This window comes from Lissotriton vulgaris, chromosome 2_1 (genome assembly GCF_964263255.1).
Source record: "Lissotriton vulgaris chromosome 2_1, aLisVul1.2, whole genome shotgun sequence".
In the NCBI taxonomy this organism is placed as follows: Eukaryota; Metazoa; Chordata; class Amphibia; order Caudata; family Salamandridae; genus Lissotriton; species Lissotriton vulgaris.
The window spans coordinates 1,284,799,393-1,284,814,569 of record NC_141687.1 but is presented as its reverse complement, the minus strand read 5'-3'; the positions used below and the strand labels follow the sequence as shown (position 1 = coordinate 1,284,814,569).

The window sequence follows — 15,177 nt, the reverse complement described above, 5'->3', positions numbered from 1 at the left end:
GAAGAGGTAATTGTTGGGTTGAGTTAAACTGTGGTGCGTCTTGAACATTGTAGTACCATATATACTTACCGATGTTTTCTTCTGTTGCAGGTTTAACAGCCAGAACCCCATACATTTAAAGAGGCGCACGTGAGTGCAGGCAGAAGAGGTAATTGTTGGGTTGAGTTAAACTGTGGTGCGTCTTGAACATTGTAGTACCATATATACTTACCGATGTTTTCTTCTGTTTCAGGTTTCACAGCAAGAACCCCATACATTTAAAGAGGCGCACGTGAGTGCAGGCAGAAGAGGTAATTGTTGGGTTGAGTTAAACTGTGGTGCGTCTTGAACATTGTAGTACCATATATACTTACCGATGTTTTCTTCTGTTTCAGGTTTCACAGCAAGAACCCCATACATTTAAAGAGGCGCACGTGAGTGCAGGCAGAAGAGGTAATTGTTGGGTTGAGTTAAACTGTGGTGCGTCTTGAACATTGTAGTACCATATATACTTACCGATGTTTTCTTCTGTTGCAGGTTTAACAGCCAGAACCCCATACATTTAAAAAGGCGCACGTGAGTGCAGGCAGAAGAGGTAATTGTTGGGTTGAGTTAAACTGTGGTGCATCTTGAACATTGTAGTATAACAGTTTGCATTCATGAGCTAGGCGTCAACGTAAGCCATGTTTCCTTATTTTGCAGGCTTTGTGGGACAGCAGGCTCAAACCGGCGGGTACGGAAATGTTCAAGCGCAAAGCTGTAACTTTGGGAGAGTGCAGTGCTTCACCACAAAGGAAGAAATGTTGCCTTGTATTCAAGGAAGAGTGGATGAAGGAAATTGTGGAGGCTGAGACACAGAAGTCACGAAGCAAGGTCCGCATGCAACTCGGGGAACTATTTCAATACAGTCCGGATGTGGGCTTGATTTGCAAAGCATGTGCCGAAGCCAAGATTGTTGGGGACTTTTCCACAGGGAAGAAATGGAGTGATGGCTGGAAACTGGACTACATGAAACGCCATCTACTTAGCAAAGTACACGAGTCTGCCATGGTGATATTGAGAAACAGAAGTGCTGCTGCGAGGTTTGGTTTTGGAGTACGGGCAATGCTGACAGAAACTGCCACAGACAAAGCAAATAGAATGGAAGTAGTTGAACGCCAAAGATCTATGCCTGAGGAGATAAAGATTCTCATCAACAACGTGTTGCTGGCAGTCAAGATGAACACTTCAATGTTATCTGTACAAGACATCCATGACCACTTAGCTTTGTATGTGAAGATACCAGACAGCTGGAGGAGCAAGAACTATGCCTTTGAGTTCCTTGAGGCCATCAATAGCGTGATACACTGTGAAGCTATGACAGAACTTCGGCAAGCTTTGTATCACACCTTGATAATTGATGAGAGCACAGATATTTCTGTTTCAAAAATGCTCATCCTGTATTTCAAGTTCCGCCCTGTAACATCAACTGAGCATAAAACGCAGTTTGGGGGCATAGTGAAGCTGACTAGCTGTAATGCTGAGGCTATCACTACTGCCGTGAAAGAATTCTACACTGCCAATGAACTGGACCTCATGAAAATGGTCATGTTCACATCTGATGGTGCATCTGTGATGCTGGGGAAGAATAATGGTGTTGCTACTCGCCTTAAACAATCCATTCCTCATCTAGTTGAGCAGCATTGTGTCACCCATCGAGAAGATTTGGGAGTTGATGATGCCTGGAAGAGGGTTCCAATGATTAAAGAGATGGAGACATTATTGAGGACTGTCTACACTGTGTTCTCCAGATCTCCTGCAAGGAAGTCCAAGCTGGATGAAATTGCATCGGTCACTGAATGTGAAGTTGTCTCTTTTCGACCACTGAATGAAGTCCGGTGGCTTTCAAGGCATTTTGCTGTTGGTGCACTAATTCGTAATTACGAAACTGTTCTTAAGTACTTTGAGCATGAGAAAGTTGAGGAGAATGATCCAATTGCTAAATATTGTTATGAAAAGCTATCGGACTCCAACTACCATATTTCCCTTGCAGTACTTAATGACATTCTGGGTGAATTTGCATCTTTGTGCAAACTATTCCAAAAAAGTTCTTTAACTACTGTTGAAGCCGTACAGTATGCAAGAGCAAAGATTGGCCAAATTAAGCAACAGTATTTGGGGGACACTGTCTTTTGGAGCAGCAATGTAAGAGAGCTGATGGTTTTGTACAAGGATAGGCAAGAGTTTGACAGTGGGCCTATTTTGTCTTTTGTTTCCCTTCTTTGTGAGCACATGCAAAAAAGGTTCCCTGAAGGTGAGCTAAAAGAATGGGCAAGTTTTGAGATCCAGGCAATAGCCACACAATCTCATTTTGATTTTGGGACTGAGAATATTGAAAGACTTGTTGAAAAGTATAAAAATGTCTTGGCCCTGGGTGATTGTGAAACACCAGAAGATGTTGTTCGACAGTACAGAGACTATAAATATGTGGTGGCAGAACATGTTAAGGGTGGGTTATTTACCACCTTTCAAGACATGGTGACTTTCACTGTACGCAATGCTGCTCAGTTTAGTGTCGTGTCTCAGCTTGTTGATGTCTGCGCAACATTTCAAGCATCTAGTGCAGACTGTGAACGAGGATTCAGCCTCATGAATACTATCAAGAGCAAATTGAGGAATAGACTAGAGCAGAAGCATTTGGACATGCTGATGAGGACAAAGGCCTACCTCCTGAACGGGAAAGTTGACCTAGACAGAGTTTATCAGCACTGGAAAAATGGCAAGGATCGCCGTGAGAAGCAACCCTGTCACCCATCTAGTGACGCCACTTGACTTGTCTGAACAGCCCTCTACCTTCTTGTGTATATGTGATATTGTATAGGCTCGCAGCATTTCCCCACCCAATGAACTGTGCTCCAGTTAAGAATATTTATTAAAATCTAATGATGGTACCACCATTGAAGTCTTGTGCTTTTGTAAACTTGAAGTGTACTTGCCAGTGTAACCAGTTCATGTCATGGCGTGCTTATCCAATATTGCAAACTGCCCTTAAGACCCTTATTGTGGCGCTGTATGTGTGAAAACGCACTTTTCGCTTTTTAAAGAAAAATTTTGGAGTGCCATTTGGCGCCGCAGACGCGCGCGGTTTGGTTCCTGGCGCACATAGCCATGGTTGCAGCGCACAGAGACCCTCCACTGCCGCACACAGAGGAAAAAAATTAGAGGGAACATTGCTCCTAAGAAGTGCTGGTGGTACTGTACCATTAAATGTATTGCAGGAGTGCTGAGTTGTGCAGGTACTCAGTACCGGATAGTACCTGCCCATTTAAAGCACTGCTCTTGCGTCATCGAGGACTGCCACCCGACAGAATTACACTGCCCTAACTAACCAATGTTTTAGATTCTGTTAATTGCCCGTTTTGGTTAATAAATCATGGCATGATACTTGAATTCATTTTAGTGATTTTCACACTGGGATATCAAGATGTGGACTTTTTTTCTTCTTGCTATGCTACTATTAGCAGCAGTTGCGTTTATAGTATGTTATAGTGAAATATATATTTGTTTTGACTAGCAAAGGACTGCTCCCAGATACCAGTACCTAGTAATTGACAGAAGACTGGTGTCCAATCAAATGTCATACTCAGAGTTTCTAACCAAAACAAATTGGCCACTTTCAACCCCTTCTTCCCGGGCAAGCTAATGGGAGTATATAAATTATGATTTTAAAAGAAAACATCATGGGTATACACCGCTTTCACCAGAGCAGTTGGGCACAAGCAGGTGTAATGTAGAAATACTGGGGATCTACATCCCATTGGTTCGGTAGGCTCCTACTTTAAGGGATCCTGATATGAACAGTGTTGTCTTTAATGTGCATAACCTCCCAGAAGGATGAGCAGGGCCCATATTGCTGTTGAGAGCCTGATGGGTTGGAGTTGGGTAGTTGTTTATACTAAGGAGGTTCAGAGAAACAGGTGGCCTCAGATCATAGGAAAGCGGTAGGACAATTTGTAACCAGCTCTAGGGGTACCAACAGGCAGTGGCAGCGAACAACTGCCTTGCGCAATTTGCAGGAGGAGATTGGTAGAACAGCTTGGGTCCATCAAGCTACAATAGAGTGTAACGTGCACAGCCATAACCCTACTGGCTGTGGGAGGCACGGTACCCCACCTGGTAATAGGATCAATTAAAAGAGTGAGCATGTAGGTCAGAGCTAATTAAAGATACCTTTAACCCTGTATTTGACTGGCACAGGTAATTTTAATATGGTTGAACAAAGCAAGGAATTTACTTGGTGATGCACAAAAGACAATTATCTACTGGAACTGGATTATAGCACAATATGGGTTCAAGAGATTTGCATCTGTAAAACGATGAGAGGTGCAAACTTAGTGGCCAGTCAATGGACATGTGCTCTCAGCAAAACCAGTCAAATAACAGTGTATGCCTCGAGATGCCTCACTTAAGTTAGAGACTGCTGGCCCCATGACTAGCACAGCTAGGTGGTGTAGGAACAGTTGTCCTAGAAAGGGTAAATATTGTTAACCACGAAGGTTTAACAACGCGGTACCTTTAGCACGCATCCCTTACAACGCAAGTCGTTACCACGACTTGCGCTGGAGGGCACTAAAGGATTACAAATAGTAAATTTACTATCCTAACACCTTCCCTAGGGTCCACGGGGACTGGTGTTAGAATAGTAAATTATACTATTCGAAATCCGTTGCGTTGTAAGGGATGCGTGGTAAAGGGATGCGTTGTGACGGTACGCGTTGTACCGTCATACATCCCCTAGAAAGAGGGGCACAGTTCTCAAGGTTTTGGGAAAACAGGTTGAGAGGAGAACGCCTGACAAAGTATTAAAGCAATTTCAATAATTTAGGAGAGGGCAGGCAAGATCTGAGCATCCTTTTACCCAATGTTTTTATCAAGCACAAAGCATTCCCACTTGACTGTATCCAGGCAATATCTGTATCAGAATGTTGGTGCTGCTGTGCCAACTATTCTAGGGTTGTTGCATCAGCACAGCAACTCCGCATCAAAAGACAGTAGTTAGACTGGGGTTTGATTCCAGGCAATGTAAGAAGCTGGCTCTGTACATGCTATACCAAAATGAGATATAGTGGACAGAGAGTCCAGCGAGTCCCCAAGGGTATAGCAGAGGCCAAAGTAGAATACACCTCATTCTGTTTTGTGGTAGTGTGGTTGAGCAGACAGGCTTATCAGAGGGTAGTGTAAGCAATTGTGTACATACTCATGCAAGAATGATCTCACAGACCCAAAGATTGCTTCCAGATCAATTGTTTGCCCTACTGAATGAGAACATGAAATGAAGCAGAGCGCTTGAGGTGCATTTATGGGAACCTCTGGTTACACCCCTATTTCAGGTGCACCCTTGACTTATGTTAGGTCGTAGAGGCCCACTAGTTGTCCATGAAAGGGCGGGATACATCCCCAACACCTGGGGACCTGCTAACAATTGGCTGGGTGTTGTGAGGCCTAGACCTTTTGACCCAGCACGAGTGATGCAACTGTATGATCTGGCAAAACAACCTACTCTATCGTAGTCATGACAAGCAAATATCATCCTTGGAGGTCTAATTTTTTCCAGTGCTGTACTAAAATACAAACGGAGGTAAGTGGGTAAAGATAAGTGTATTGTGTTGGCCACAAACAATAACTTATTAACAAATATACTCATGGCCTTGGAGGCGAATACCAAAATGCTTACCAGCGAATCCCGAATTTGGGGCCTGGGCATTGAGGGGTAATTACAGGGCACAAAGAACCCCTAATCAGAAGGCACAAATCGGCACAGAGGGCACTATAGGGACATCACTCGGAACTGTGGTTATAGAAGGGAAGAGTAGTTCCCTACTTCCAGGGAAGCCATCGAACATTCCTACTGAAGGGCAAATAAAACCATGTGGAAGCCCACCAAGCAGATGGGCTTGGTTCAAATCGCATTCAAAATCAAATAAAATATGAAGGGCTTGGTACATTAGGTGTGGCCTCATTAGTGCAAACACCACATGGTACCTCAATAGAGAAGGGGCACACCTGCCAGAGGTATATAGGGAGTTTGTCTGACTAGAAGGACTGGTAACTGCAGTTTGCAGGAAGTTCTGGAACCTGCCATGGTGGGGGGGGGGGGGGGCCCGGATCCGACGGTGACCCCATCAGGGCATTGGCAGAGTTACAGCGCGATACGGAGGCTGAATGGTACATAGGGGTACCCTCTTCAGGAGCAAGCACGGATGCCAAATGCCAAACCTCAGGAGTCTTTAGGGCAGGACCCTGGATGAAAAAGTCAGCACCCTGCTAGTCCTTCAGACGGTTGTAAGCCTGAGCAACCAGGGGCTTTCCTTGCAATGGTCTACCCCTAAAAAGGTGTGGGTAAAGTCATGGACTGGTGGTCCACGGTAATGAAGGGGATAATCCCCCATGAAAGGGTAGCACTGATTGGGTTGGCCAAGGTGATGTTTGGCTCATCAAGCAGACAGGCAGCTTAGGTTACCACTGCCTGTTATTGGATCACCGCAAGTTAACCCACCACGTTGGCATACTTCATATATGAAAATAAACCTGCAGCAAACTTTTCCCCAAAAACTGGTGTTGGCTGGGAGGCGTGGCCAGCAACATGGCCGAGTGAGCCGCACTTCGCCGCAGCTCCGGCCAGCCGACATCATCCGACAGCACTTATCCCATCCAGCAGACCCTAAAACGTACAGTACTGGTAGTGGGCAGAATATAGACCCCAGAGGCCGCTTCTGACGTCTCCCGGGGGCCGAATTGGGGACAGAACACATCGGAAACCTCCGACCGCACGGAGCCGCAGCCGGATCCAAAATGGCGGCACCCTCGGCAGAGTAATCGGAGTTGGAGGCCGGGACAGACGAAAGTCCGGAGGAGATAGAAACAGCGGTTACACGCGGCCTGGACCCTTCCTAATAGCGAGTGCACCTCGGGGAGCCTGGCCTGGGACTCCGGGAGGGTGCGCCTAACGAAAAGAAGTAGCTGGGCTGAACCGTGCGCACCCTCCACGGCAGGCCTCGGACAGCAGGGTGCAGGGTCCCGAAGACAACGCCCGTGTGAGGAGGGAGCACCTGGTTTGGCTCCCCCCCCCCTGCCCCTGAGGGCATAGCGGCACACCAGAGGAGCAACGAAGCTGGTGAGGCGGCGCGGATCGGCCGCTGCTATTCTCCCCCTCCGCCCCCCGCCCGACACCAGCGGTAAGTGTGAACAGACGAGACCACGCCATAGGAACCATGAGGTAGCCGAGGCCACGCACGGGGGAGATTGACCCCAATTACATCCCGGGCGCTTGGGGGGTGAGGAGAGTGAACAGTGAGCGGTGTGGCGGTCCCCCCCCCCCCACGCCTTCCCCGACCCTCATGCAAAACAGACAGTCCTCATACTGATATAACGCCAGGGACAGGCTCGCATAAGTCAGACCACAACGACATGGCGCTGGACCTGGATTAGGCCGTGAAGGAACACACAGGCACCTGTAACACCGGGACAATTGGCAACACCAGGTTAGGAATGAGCTACGGTCCTAATCGCGCTGCTCATTCTCCCTACACTGGGGTACCCTAACCACGAGTCGGTCCCGCCATTCCTCGTGCCCTTGATGCAGCGGAGAGCCCTATAACGCCGAGGGAGACCCCAGAAGTGTGGAACCCTAGACACCCACAACTACAGTGTACGGAGGGCAGGGTTGGCACCTATAACACCGGACGGGGCCCGCTGAGAAGCGGCGCGGTGGAGGGTCGGAGTGGAGGCCGGAACGCCGCGAAGACCACAGACCCCACCCTCCCTCTCCTCCGGCTGCGCGATCGGGCCGGCATGGGGAAGAAAGACACGGTCCCTAAGGCCCCGAAGCATGGGCCCATAGACAAATTCACAGTGGCGCCACACACCAGCACTATGGAGGGAACAGGAGCGAGCTCAGACACGGCCCTTCTGATGGGAGCGATAGAGGCGTCTAGGGAAAATATTCAGGCCTCTCGAGCAGCCCTAGAGGTGAAGATAGGAGAGGTGGGAGTGGAGGTCAACCTTCTACGACAGGACTTCTGTAACCTCACGGAGCGAGTCACCACGGCGGAAACGAGGCTGAGCGAAGCGGAGGATGTCATACATGCCCTACAGAAAGATGTTACAAACTAACGGACTCCCACAAACAATTGCAGTGGAAGGTGGACGATGCAGAAAATAGGGCGCGACGCATCAACCTCCACTTTGTGGGATTTAGGGAAGGAATCGAAGGGTCCAACACGGCGGAGTTCCTGCGCACATGGCTAATCGGAACGCTGCCCCAAGCGACATTCTCCAATTGCTTTATCATTGAGAGGGCCCACAGAGCACTCATGGCCAAACCGCTAGTGGGGGGACGGCCTAGGCCGATCATTGCGAGGTTCCTCAACTTCGCCGATTGAGACCTAATCTTGCGAGAAGCCAGGAAGCTGGGCGAGATACGAGTCGAAAACTCGCAAATAAAGATTTTCCCGGATTACAGCCAAGAGCTGCAGTAGATGAGGCGCTCCTACGACACGGTAAAGGCTAAACTCAGAGACCTAAAGATACAATATATACTCCTCTTCCCAGCTAACCTCAAAGTAATATATAAAGACAAGACGTACTTCTTCATCCATCTGGATGATGCATGGCAGTGGCTAGAGGAACGCCCGCCAACCCGGAGACACGAGGAGTGTGCGCTGAATACGGCAACGGAGGGCCCCCCTACTGGCAACCTCTGGGAGATGGCGAAGCCACAGAGAAGACGCAGATTAAGGGGGACGAGGAAGACACAAACGACGCCGTACCCCCTGCAGAACAGGACCCCTAGGAGGCAACAGGACCCGCCCTCCCCAGGACAGGAAAGTCAAGCAGGACCTAGATTTCGCGCCCTTGCTGCCAAGAAATGCTCGGAGGAGGAGGAAGACACCGGAGGTGGCACGACAGGGAGCATCCGTTGGTGGCTGCCATCAATGAACTGGAGAATGACCCCGCTACATACAGTGCCCCAGTACAGGGCGAGAGCAAGGACCTCAATACCTTAGCAAGAAAGTAGCTGGATGGACGAGATATCAGCTGGACCAACTGGCGGCACGCAAGTGACTCACACGCCACCTAATGTTTATTTTTATACAAGTGCTCTTTGATTGCTATTGTATCTTCTTTTTCTAATAACGAACCACCACACAGAACTGTGGACTTTGTGAGAACGTATCTTTACTAGTTATTGTTCGACTGACTGGTTCGGGTAGGTCAGTAGAGAAGAGGGACACTAGGGGGGACAACAGACCTTTTCCTGCCAATAAGTCCTATCACAGAGGGAGGTAGATGGTGGGACTGAAGGGGGAGGAAGGTGGGAGGGGGAGCGGGGAAAAGTTGGGGCTGTTCAACGAATCTGAATGGAAGGGAAGTAGACGGAAGAGGGGGGAAGGGTTGGGGAGTTGGGGGAGGGGGGGGAGGGGGGGAGTTGGGGAGGAGAGGAGGGTGAAATCTTGTCATGCTAGCCGCACACTCAAGTATTCCAGAATACACCTTCTGGCAGGAGACCGACTATACTATGCACCACGTACATCAGACTGTCCGGTGACCACATGAGAAATCACAGCGACCAAGGGGGATTCAGTGTCTTAACATGGAATGTAAACAGGCTTGGTACTAAGATTAAGAGAGGGCTGGTGAACTCTTATATTAAACGGCTGAGCCCTGATATAACACTACTGCAGGAAACGCATCTCAAGGGGACGAATTGTGCCTTCCTGGCTAGGGGACAGTGCAAGGTATTGGCACATGCAGGATACGCCACGGGCTTGAGAGGGGTGCCCATAATTGTAAAGAAGACTACACCGTTCCACATTGCTCAAGCATGGACAGATACACAGGGGATGTATGTGGGGGTGAAGGGGACGTGGAATAGACGTGAGTACACAATACTTTCAGTGTATGCCCCCCCAAAACTGCAGGCCAACACACTTAAGAGAGTAGTAGATATACTCCTAGACACAGCTGACACTATACAGATCCTCGGGGGGATTTTAATGATGTTATGGACCCAGGGCTGGACCGGACAGGAACGGCGTCCAGGGATCTGACCCAGACCCCCCTATCCCAAATGATTACAAACATGGGACTCACAGATGTGTGGCGGTGGCTACACCCCGATCAGAAGTTCTACTCCTTCTTCTCGGGCTCACATAGAGTATTCTCGAGGCTGGATTACATCTTTATGTCCAGGCAGAACTTGACAGTAGACGACACTGCGGAATATAAAGCAAGAGGGATCTCTGATCACTCCCCACTCGTAGCAAGAGTGGGATTGGGAAGGGGTAGGAGCAGAGGGTCCTGGAGACTGACGGCATGGGATCTACAAAATGTGAGTGTATTGAAGGGTCTGAGAGCAGACGTGAAGGTTTATGTGGCCGAAAATGAAAGGGCGGTCCACTCCAAGGTAACATTCTGGGAGGCACTAAAAACGGTAATGCCAGATAGGGCACAAAACAGACTAGCGTACGAAAGGAGAAAGCTCCATGCTGACACAGTGGCACTGGAGGCAAACATTTTGGATCTAGAGAGGAAATACCAGACCTCGAAGGAGACGGGGACTCTCAGGAGACTCACAGACATGCAGAAACAATATCGAGAGTTGGTCACGGGAGAGGCCAAAACCCAGGCATTTGCTACGTTGCACCGACTATATGATGTGGGGGATAAGACGGGCAAATTAATGGCGTGGCTAAGTAAAAAGGAGCGCGCAGCCAGATGGGTGGAGCAAATCAGAGACCCCAAGGGGTCACTGATTAGGTCAGATGCACACATAGCAGAGACGTTTGCTGACCATTATGAACTCTTCTACCGGGCTAGAGATTTAGGGACCTGTGAGGAGGCGTTATAGTACATGGAAACAATTGAACTACCGACCCTGACCTCTGAGGCCCATCAAGGCCTGGAGGCTGACATCACTCTAGACGATATCTCTGAGGCTCTGGCTAGGATGAGACCGGGTAAAACCCCGGGCCAAAACGGGTTCCCGGCTGAGTTTTTTAAGCGCACGGCGGATCTCTTGACACGCCATCTGAAGGGACTATTCGAGGAGGTGTTACAAGAGGGGAGGCTTCCCCCAGATTTAAGTATGACGATAATAATTCCAATACATAAGGAGGGGAACCGCAAGACGACTGTGCGTCGTACCGCCCCATCTCCCTTTTGAATATAGAGGCGAAACTCCTAGCAACTATCCTAGCACTACGAATTCGGTCGGTGATATCGTATCTAATACATCTAGACCAAATAGGGTTCCTTCCGAATAGGGCCACCAGGTAAAATCTCCGGCGCACTCACAATTGGCTGCAAGAAGTATGAGGGATGGAGGATCCACATTGGTTTCTATCCCTTGACGCTGAGAAAGCATTCAAAGCTGTCCATTGGCCATTCCTTGAGGGTGCCCTGCAGAAATTCGGTTTCGGCCCCAAATTCCGGAAGTGGGTTCAGTTGCTCTACACAGAACCCAGAGCCAAAGGTGAGAGTGAATGGGACTCTGTCGTGGGAATTTTCAGTCCGGAGGGGGACCCGACAGGGTTGCCCGTTGTCTCCCGTCCTGTTCGCTCTCACGTTAAAGTGTGGCCATTAAGGGATTCAGACGGGGGCGATAGACTCCGCAGAGGAAAAAATATCGCTCTACGCGGATGACATCCTACTATATATCACACAGCCAGATACCACGATACCGGAGATGTTTTTGGAACTGGAACGGTACAGCAGGTATGCAGGTTACCAGATAAACTGGCACAAGTCGATCCTCTATGATCCGAAGGGGCAGGGAAGCTGGCCGGACCTCCCGGGACGGTTGTTGACGACAGGGGCGGGATCTAAATATCTCGGAGTGTACGTCACCCTGGATCGCAAACAGTCCTACCAACATAATTTAGAACGAATTATATTGAACTTCATATAGGACGCGACCCACTGGAGGCAGCTCCCACTCACCATATTGGGTCGGGAGGCTATGTTCAAGATGATCACATTACCCAAATTTCTATACGCCTTACAGAATGAGTACTACCCACTCCCAAAAAAAGTATTTGAGAGAATACATGCGGAACTTAGGTCCTTCCTATGGCTGGGTAAACAATCCAGAGTTGCACTAAACACACTCCAACGCCATCAATATAGCGGAGTGATCTCGCTCCCGGATCTAGAGGCATACTATTGGGCGGAACATATGGCCCCAATCAATGATTGACTACACGCGCAGGCAGATCACCACACATATGCTCTTGAGAGACATAGGATGTCCACCAAGCCGTTACTGTACTACCTATACAGGGGTGCTAGGCGGGGACAGCTTCTCCCTGCTACGGGTATCACTCTACAGCTGTGGAACAAGGCGACGAGCCGCACGGGCTGGGGAAAGAAACCCACTCGACAGACGCCGATCTGGCACCGTGTGTAGCTAACAGAATTGCATACGTTGAAAGGCTTCCAGAGATGGGATGATATAGGTATCTCCACCTTGGGAGACATAGTGGCCAAGGGAGACCTGAAATCATTTGCGGCCCCGAGGTCGGATTTCGGACTGCACCGCACACAGTTTTTCAAATATGCGCAGTTAAGACATGCCTGGCGAGCAGAAAAGATCCAGTTAGATGAGCTCCCGGATTATGCACCCCTAGAGGGAAGGCTGTTACAGGAACAGATACAGGAAAAAGCGGTATCACTTACATATAGAACACTAACAAACAATATGCTCGGGGACTTGGGTAAACTTAGGGGAACATGGGAGAATGAGGTGGGCGACATGGAAGATATTGATTGGGATATTGTGTTAATGCACCCCAGGGAAGTGGCCATTAAGTCCCGGCTGCGACTCATCCAGTTCAATGTGCTACATAGAACATTCTATGACAGAGTGCGGCTACATAAAATGGGACGGACGGAAGACACAAGGTGCCTTAGATGCAAGGAGACGGGAGGGGACTTCTACCACATCATATGGACATGCCGTACGATCCAAGATTATTGGGGAAAGGTATTTTCAGAGTTGAGCGAGGTGCTGGAGACCTCTCTCTGCCCGGAGCCCAAGCTGGCCCTTCTAGGCATGACAAATGACGTAGACCTAGCATGCTCCCTACTGACCTTTCTGGTTTTGGCGCTGTTGATGGCAAAAAGGGACATAGCTAAGTACTGGGGTGCGCCAGAATCACCAGGCTTGGAAGAATGGAGGCGAGGGCTAGACCTTTACATGGCCGCTGAAAGGGTCACTTACAAAGCGAGGGGATGCCCGAAGAAGTTCCGTAAGGTCTGGGGAAAATGGAGAACGTATCAGGCTGGATGGTGGGCTATGAAGGTTGCATGAGTAGAAGAGAGTTAAAACAGTGTATACGTCCATTCCGGAGAAATCAAAGGCTTGAACCAAGAGACTATTCCACCATAGCACTTTGGACTCTGGGTCAGATTGGCATGGAACTTACCAGAGAAATACGGGGGAGGGTGGAGAGTTGGAGAGTGGGAAGTGCATGCAGATGATGATATGATTGTATTGTTGAGTTATAATAAAATGCAAATAAAAATGTTTTTAAAAAAAATGGGTGGACTAATTATTTATTGCAGCAGGACCAATTACTGCTAAGCAGGGGGGTGGGGGGGTTTGCTGATATCGGCACTATGTGGCTGTCCACGACGCAAGCAGTGTGCCTCTTAAGAGGGCAGCCACCTTAGTGCCGCATTCAGGCACATCTCCGCACACCATTCTCTGGGACACCACGGGAGTCCCCAATATCCGGTGCCTTGGTGTTAGACCTGGCATCATTGGCGTGAGTCTCCCTTCCATTTTTAGTGATTGCCTCCTCTGTTTTTGATATGTTTTTTCTGGTTATATGATTTGGGCACTGTGCCACTGCTATTCAGTGCCACAGTGCAAGTGCTCCCTATGTTAAATTGATGTACTGATTAGTGATTTCATGATTGGGTTATTTGATTTACTTGTTAGACCCTAGTACAGTGCACCATGTGTGCCCAGGGCTTTTAAATCAAATGCTGCTGGTGGCCTTGCAGCACTGGATGTGCCACCCACAGAATCAGCTTGTAAAGTGTGACTCAGGCCTGCCATTGCAAGGCCTGTGTGCAGTCTGTGACTGCCATGTCGATTTGGCAACTGCGCCCACTTACCAGTCCTTAAACCTTCCCCTTGCATCATATCAGACACCCCTATGGTAGGCCCAAGGGCAGGGTGCATTGTAAGTATAAGGTTGGTGGTGTGTGTAGCATGTCCTAATAGTGAATTACAGGCATTTTCGTTTTTCACTATTGCAAGGCTACCTGTTCTCCATAGGCTAGAATGGGCAGTTAGATTATTACAGTTTATAATCCTAACTGACTCAGTGAACATGGTAGAAATTCGAATTTAATATGCCTGAACGTAGAATAATAAAAATACATCTTTTAGTAACGTTGGTTTTAATATTCTGTGTTTCAAAATACCACTTTTTGAAAGTAGGTATTTTCTTGCCTAATTGTCCAGGCCTGCCTCTGCTAGGTTGTTTATTCCTTGTCTGGGTTTGTGAGTGACAGGGCTGGGGGATTCCAGGAGACAGGCTGGGGCAGCCCAGTGGTGAATAGAGAGATCTGCATCTTAGATGGGAGGGAGGAGTTGCTCCTGGGACCTGAATAGGGCTGGGCCTTCCCTCCACAATACTGGCTCCACCTCCTGTAGCTTGTCTGATGTCTCTGCCCTGCACTGTGAAAGGAGAGAAGGAATCTTGTCAACAATTGCTCCAGGGCTGTGCCTTCCCTCCCCTGTGCTGGCTACACCTCCTGTGGGGTGTCTGATGCCTCTGCCCTGCACAGTGATTGGAAGGGAAGAGTCCTGTAAACAAAGTGATCAGGAACTGGTTTGGACCAGGCAGAGGACTCTTTGCCTTCAGAGAACACAGGATTTTGGGGTATAAATATTGGGACTCGTTCCCAAGAACTTTAGATCACTTCTGGAACAAGAAACCTTTTGCCAAGGAGAAGAATCAAGGAAGCTGCAGGAGGACTATCCCTCCTCTACCAGTGTGCTGTTTGCTGGGTTGGACTGCAGTGGTGCTTCATTTCCAAGGAAAGGAGAAGAAACTTTTTAAGGACTTTCATCATCTACAGAATATTCTCCAAGGGCCTGAACTGTGCTTGCCTCCTGCTGAAGTCTCAGAGACAAAAGATTTCACC

At 48.7% G+C, this 15,177-nt stretch overlaps 2 protein-coding genes across 4 annotated transcripts in view; one reads left to right on the top strand and one right to left on the bottom strand.

Moving 5' to 3' along the window:
• Positions 1–15,177, bottom strand: part of LOC147732512 (palmitoyl-protein thioesterase ABHD10, mitochondrial-like) — an 81,754-nt gene that overhangs the window by 18,831 nt on the left and 47,746 nt on the right. The window lies entirely within an intron of this gene.
• Positions 721–2,790, top strand: LOC147732513 (zinc finger protein 862-like). Its single transcript, XM_086957044.1, has one exon. It carries the CDS (start codon positions 721–723, stop codon positions 2,788–2,790), a length of 2,070 nt encoding a protein of 689 aa, XP_086813170.1.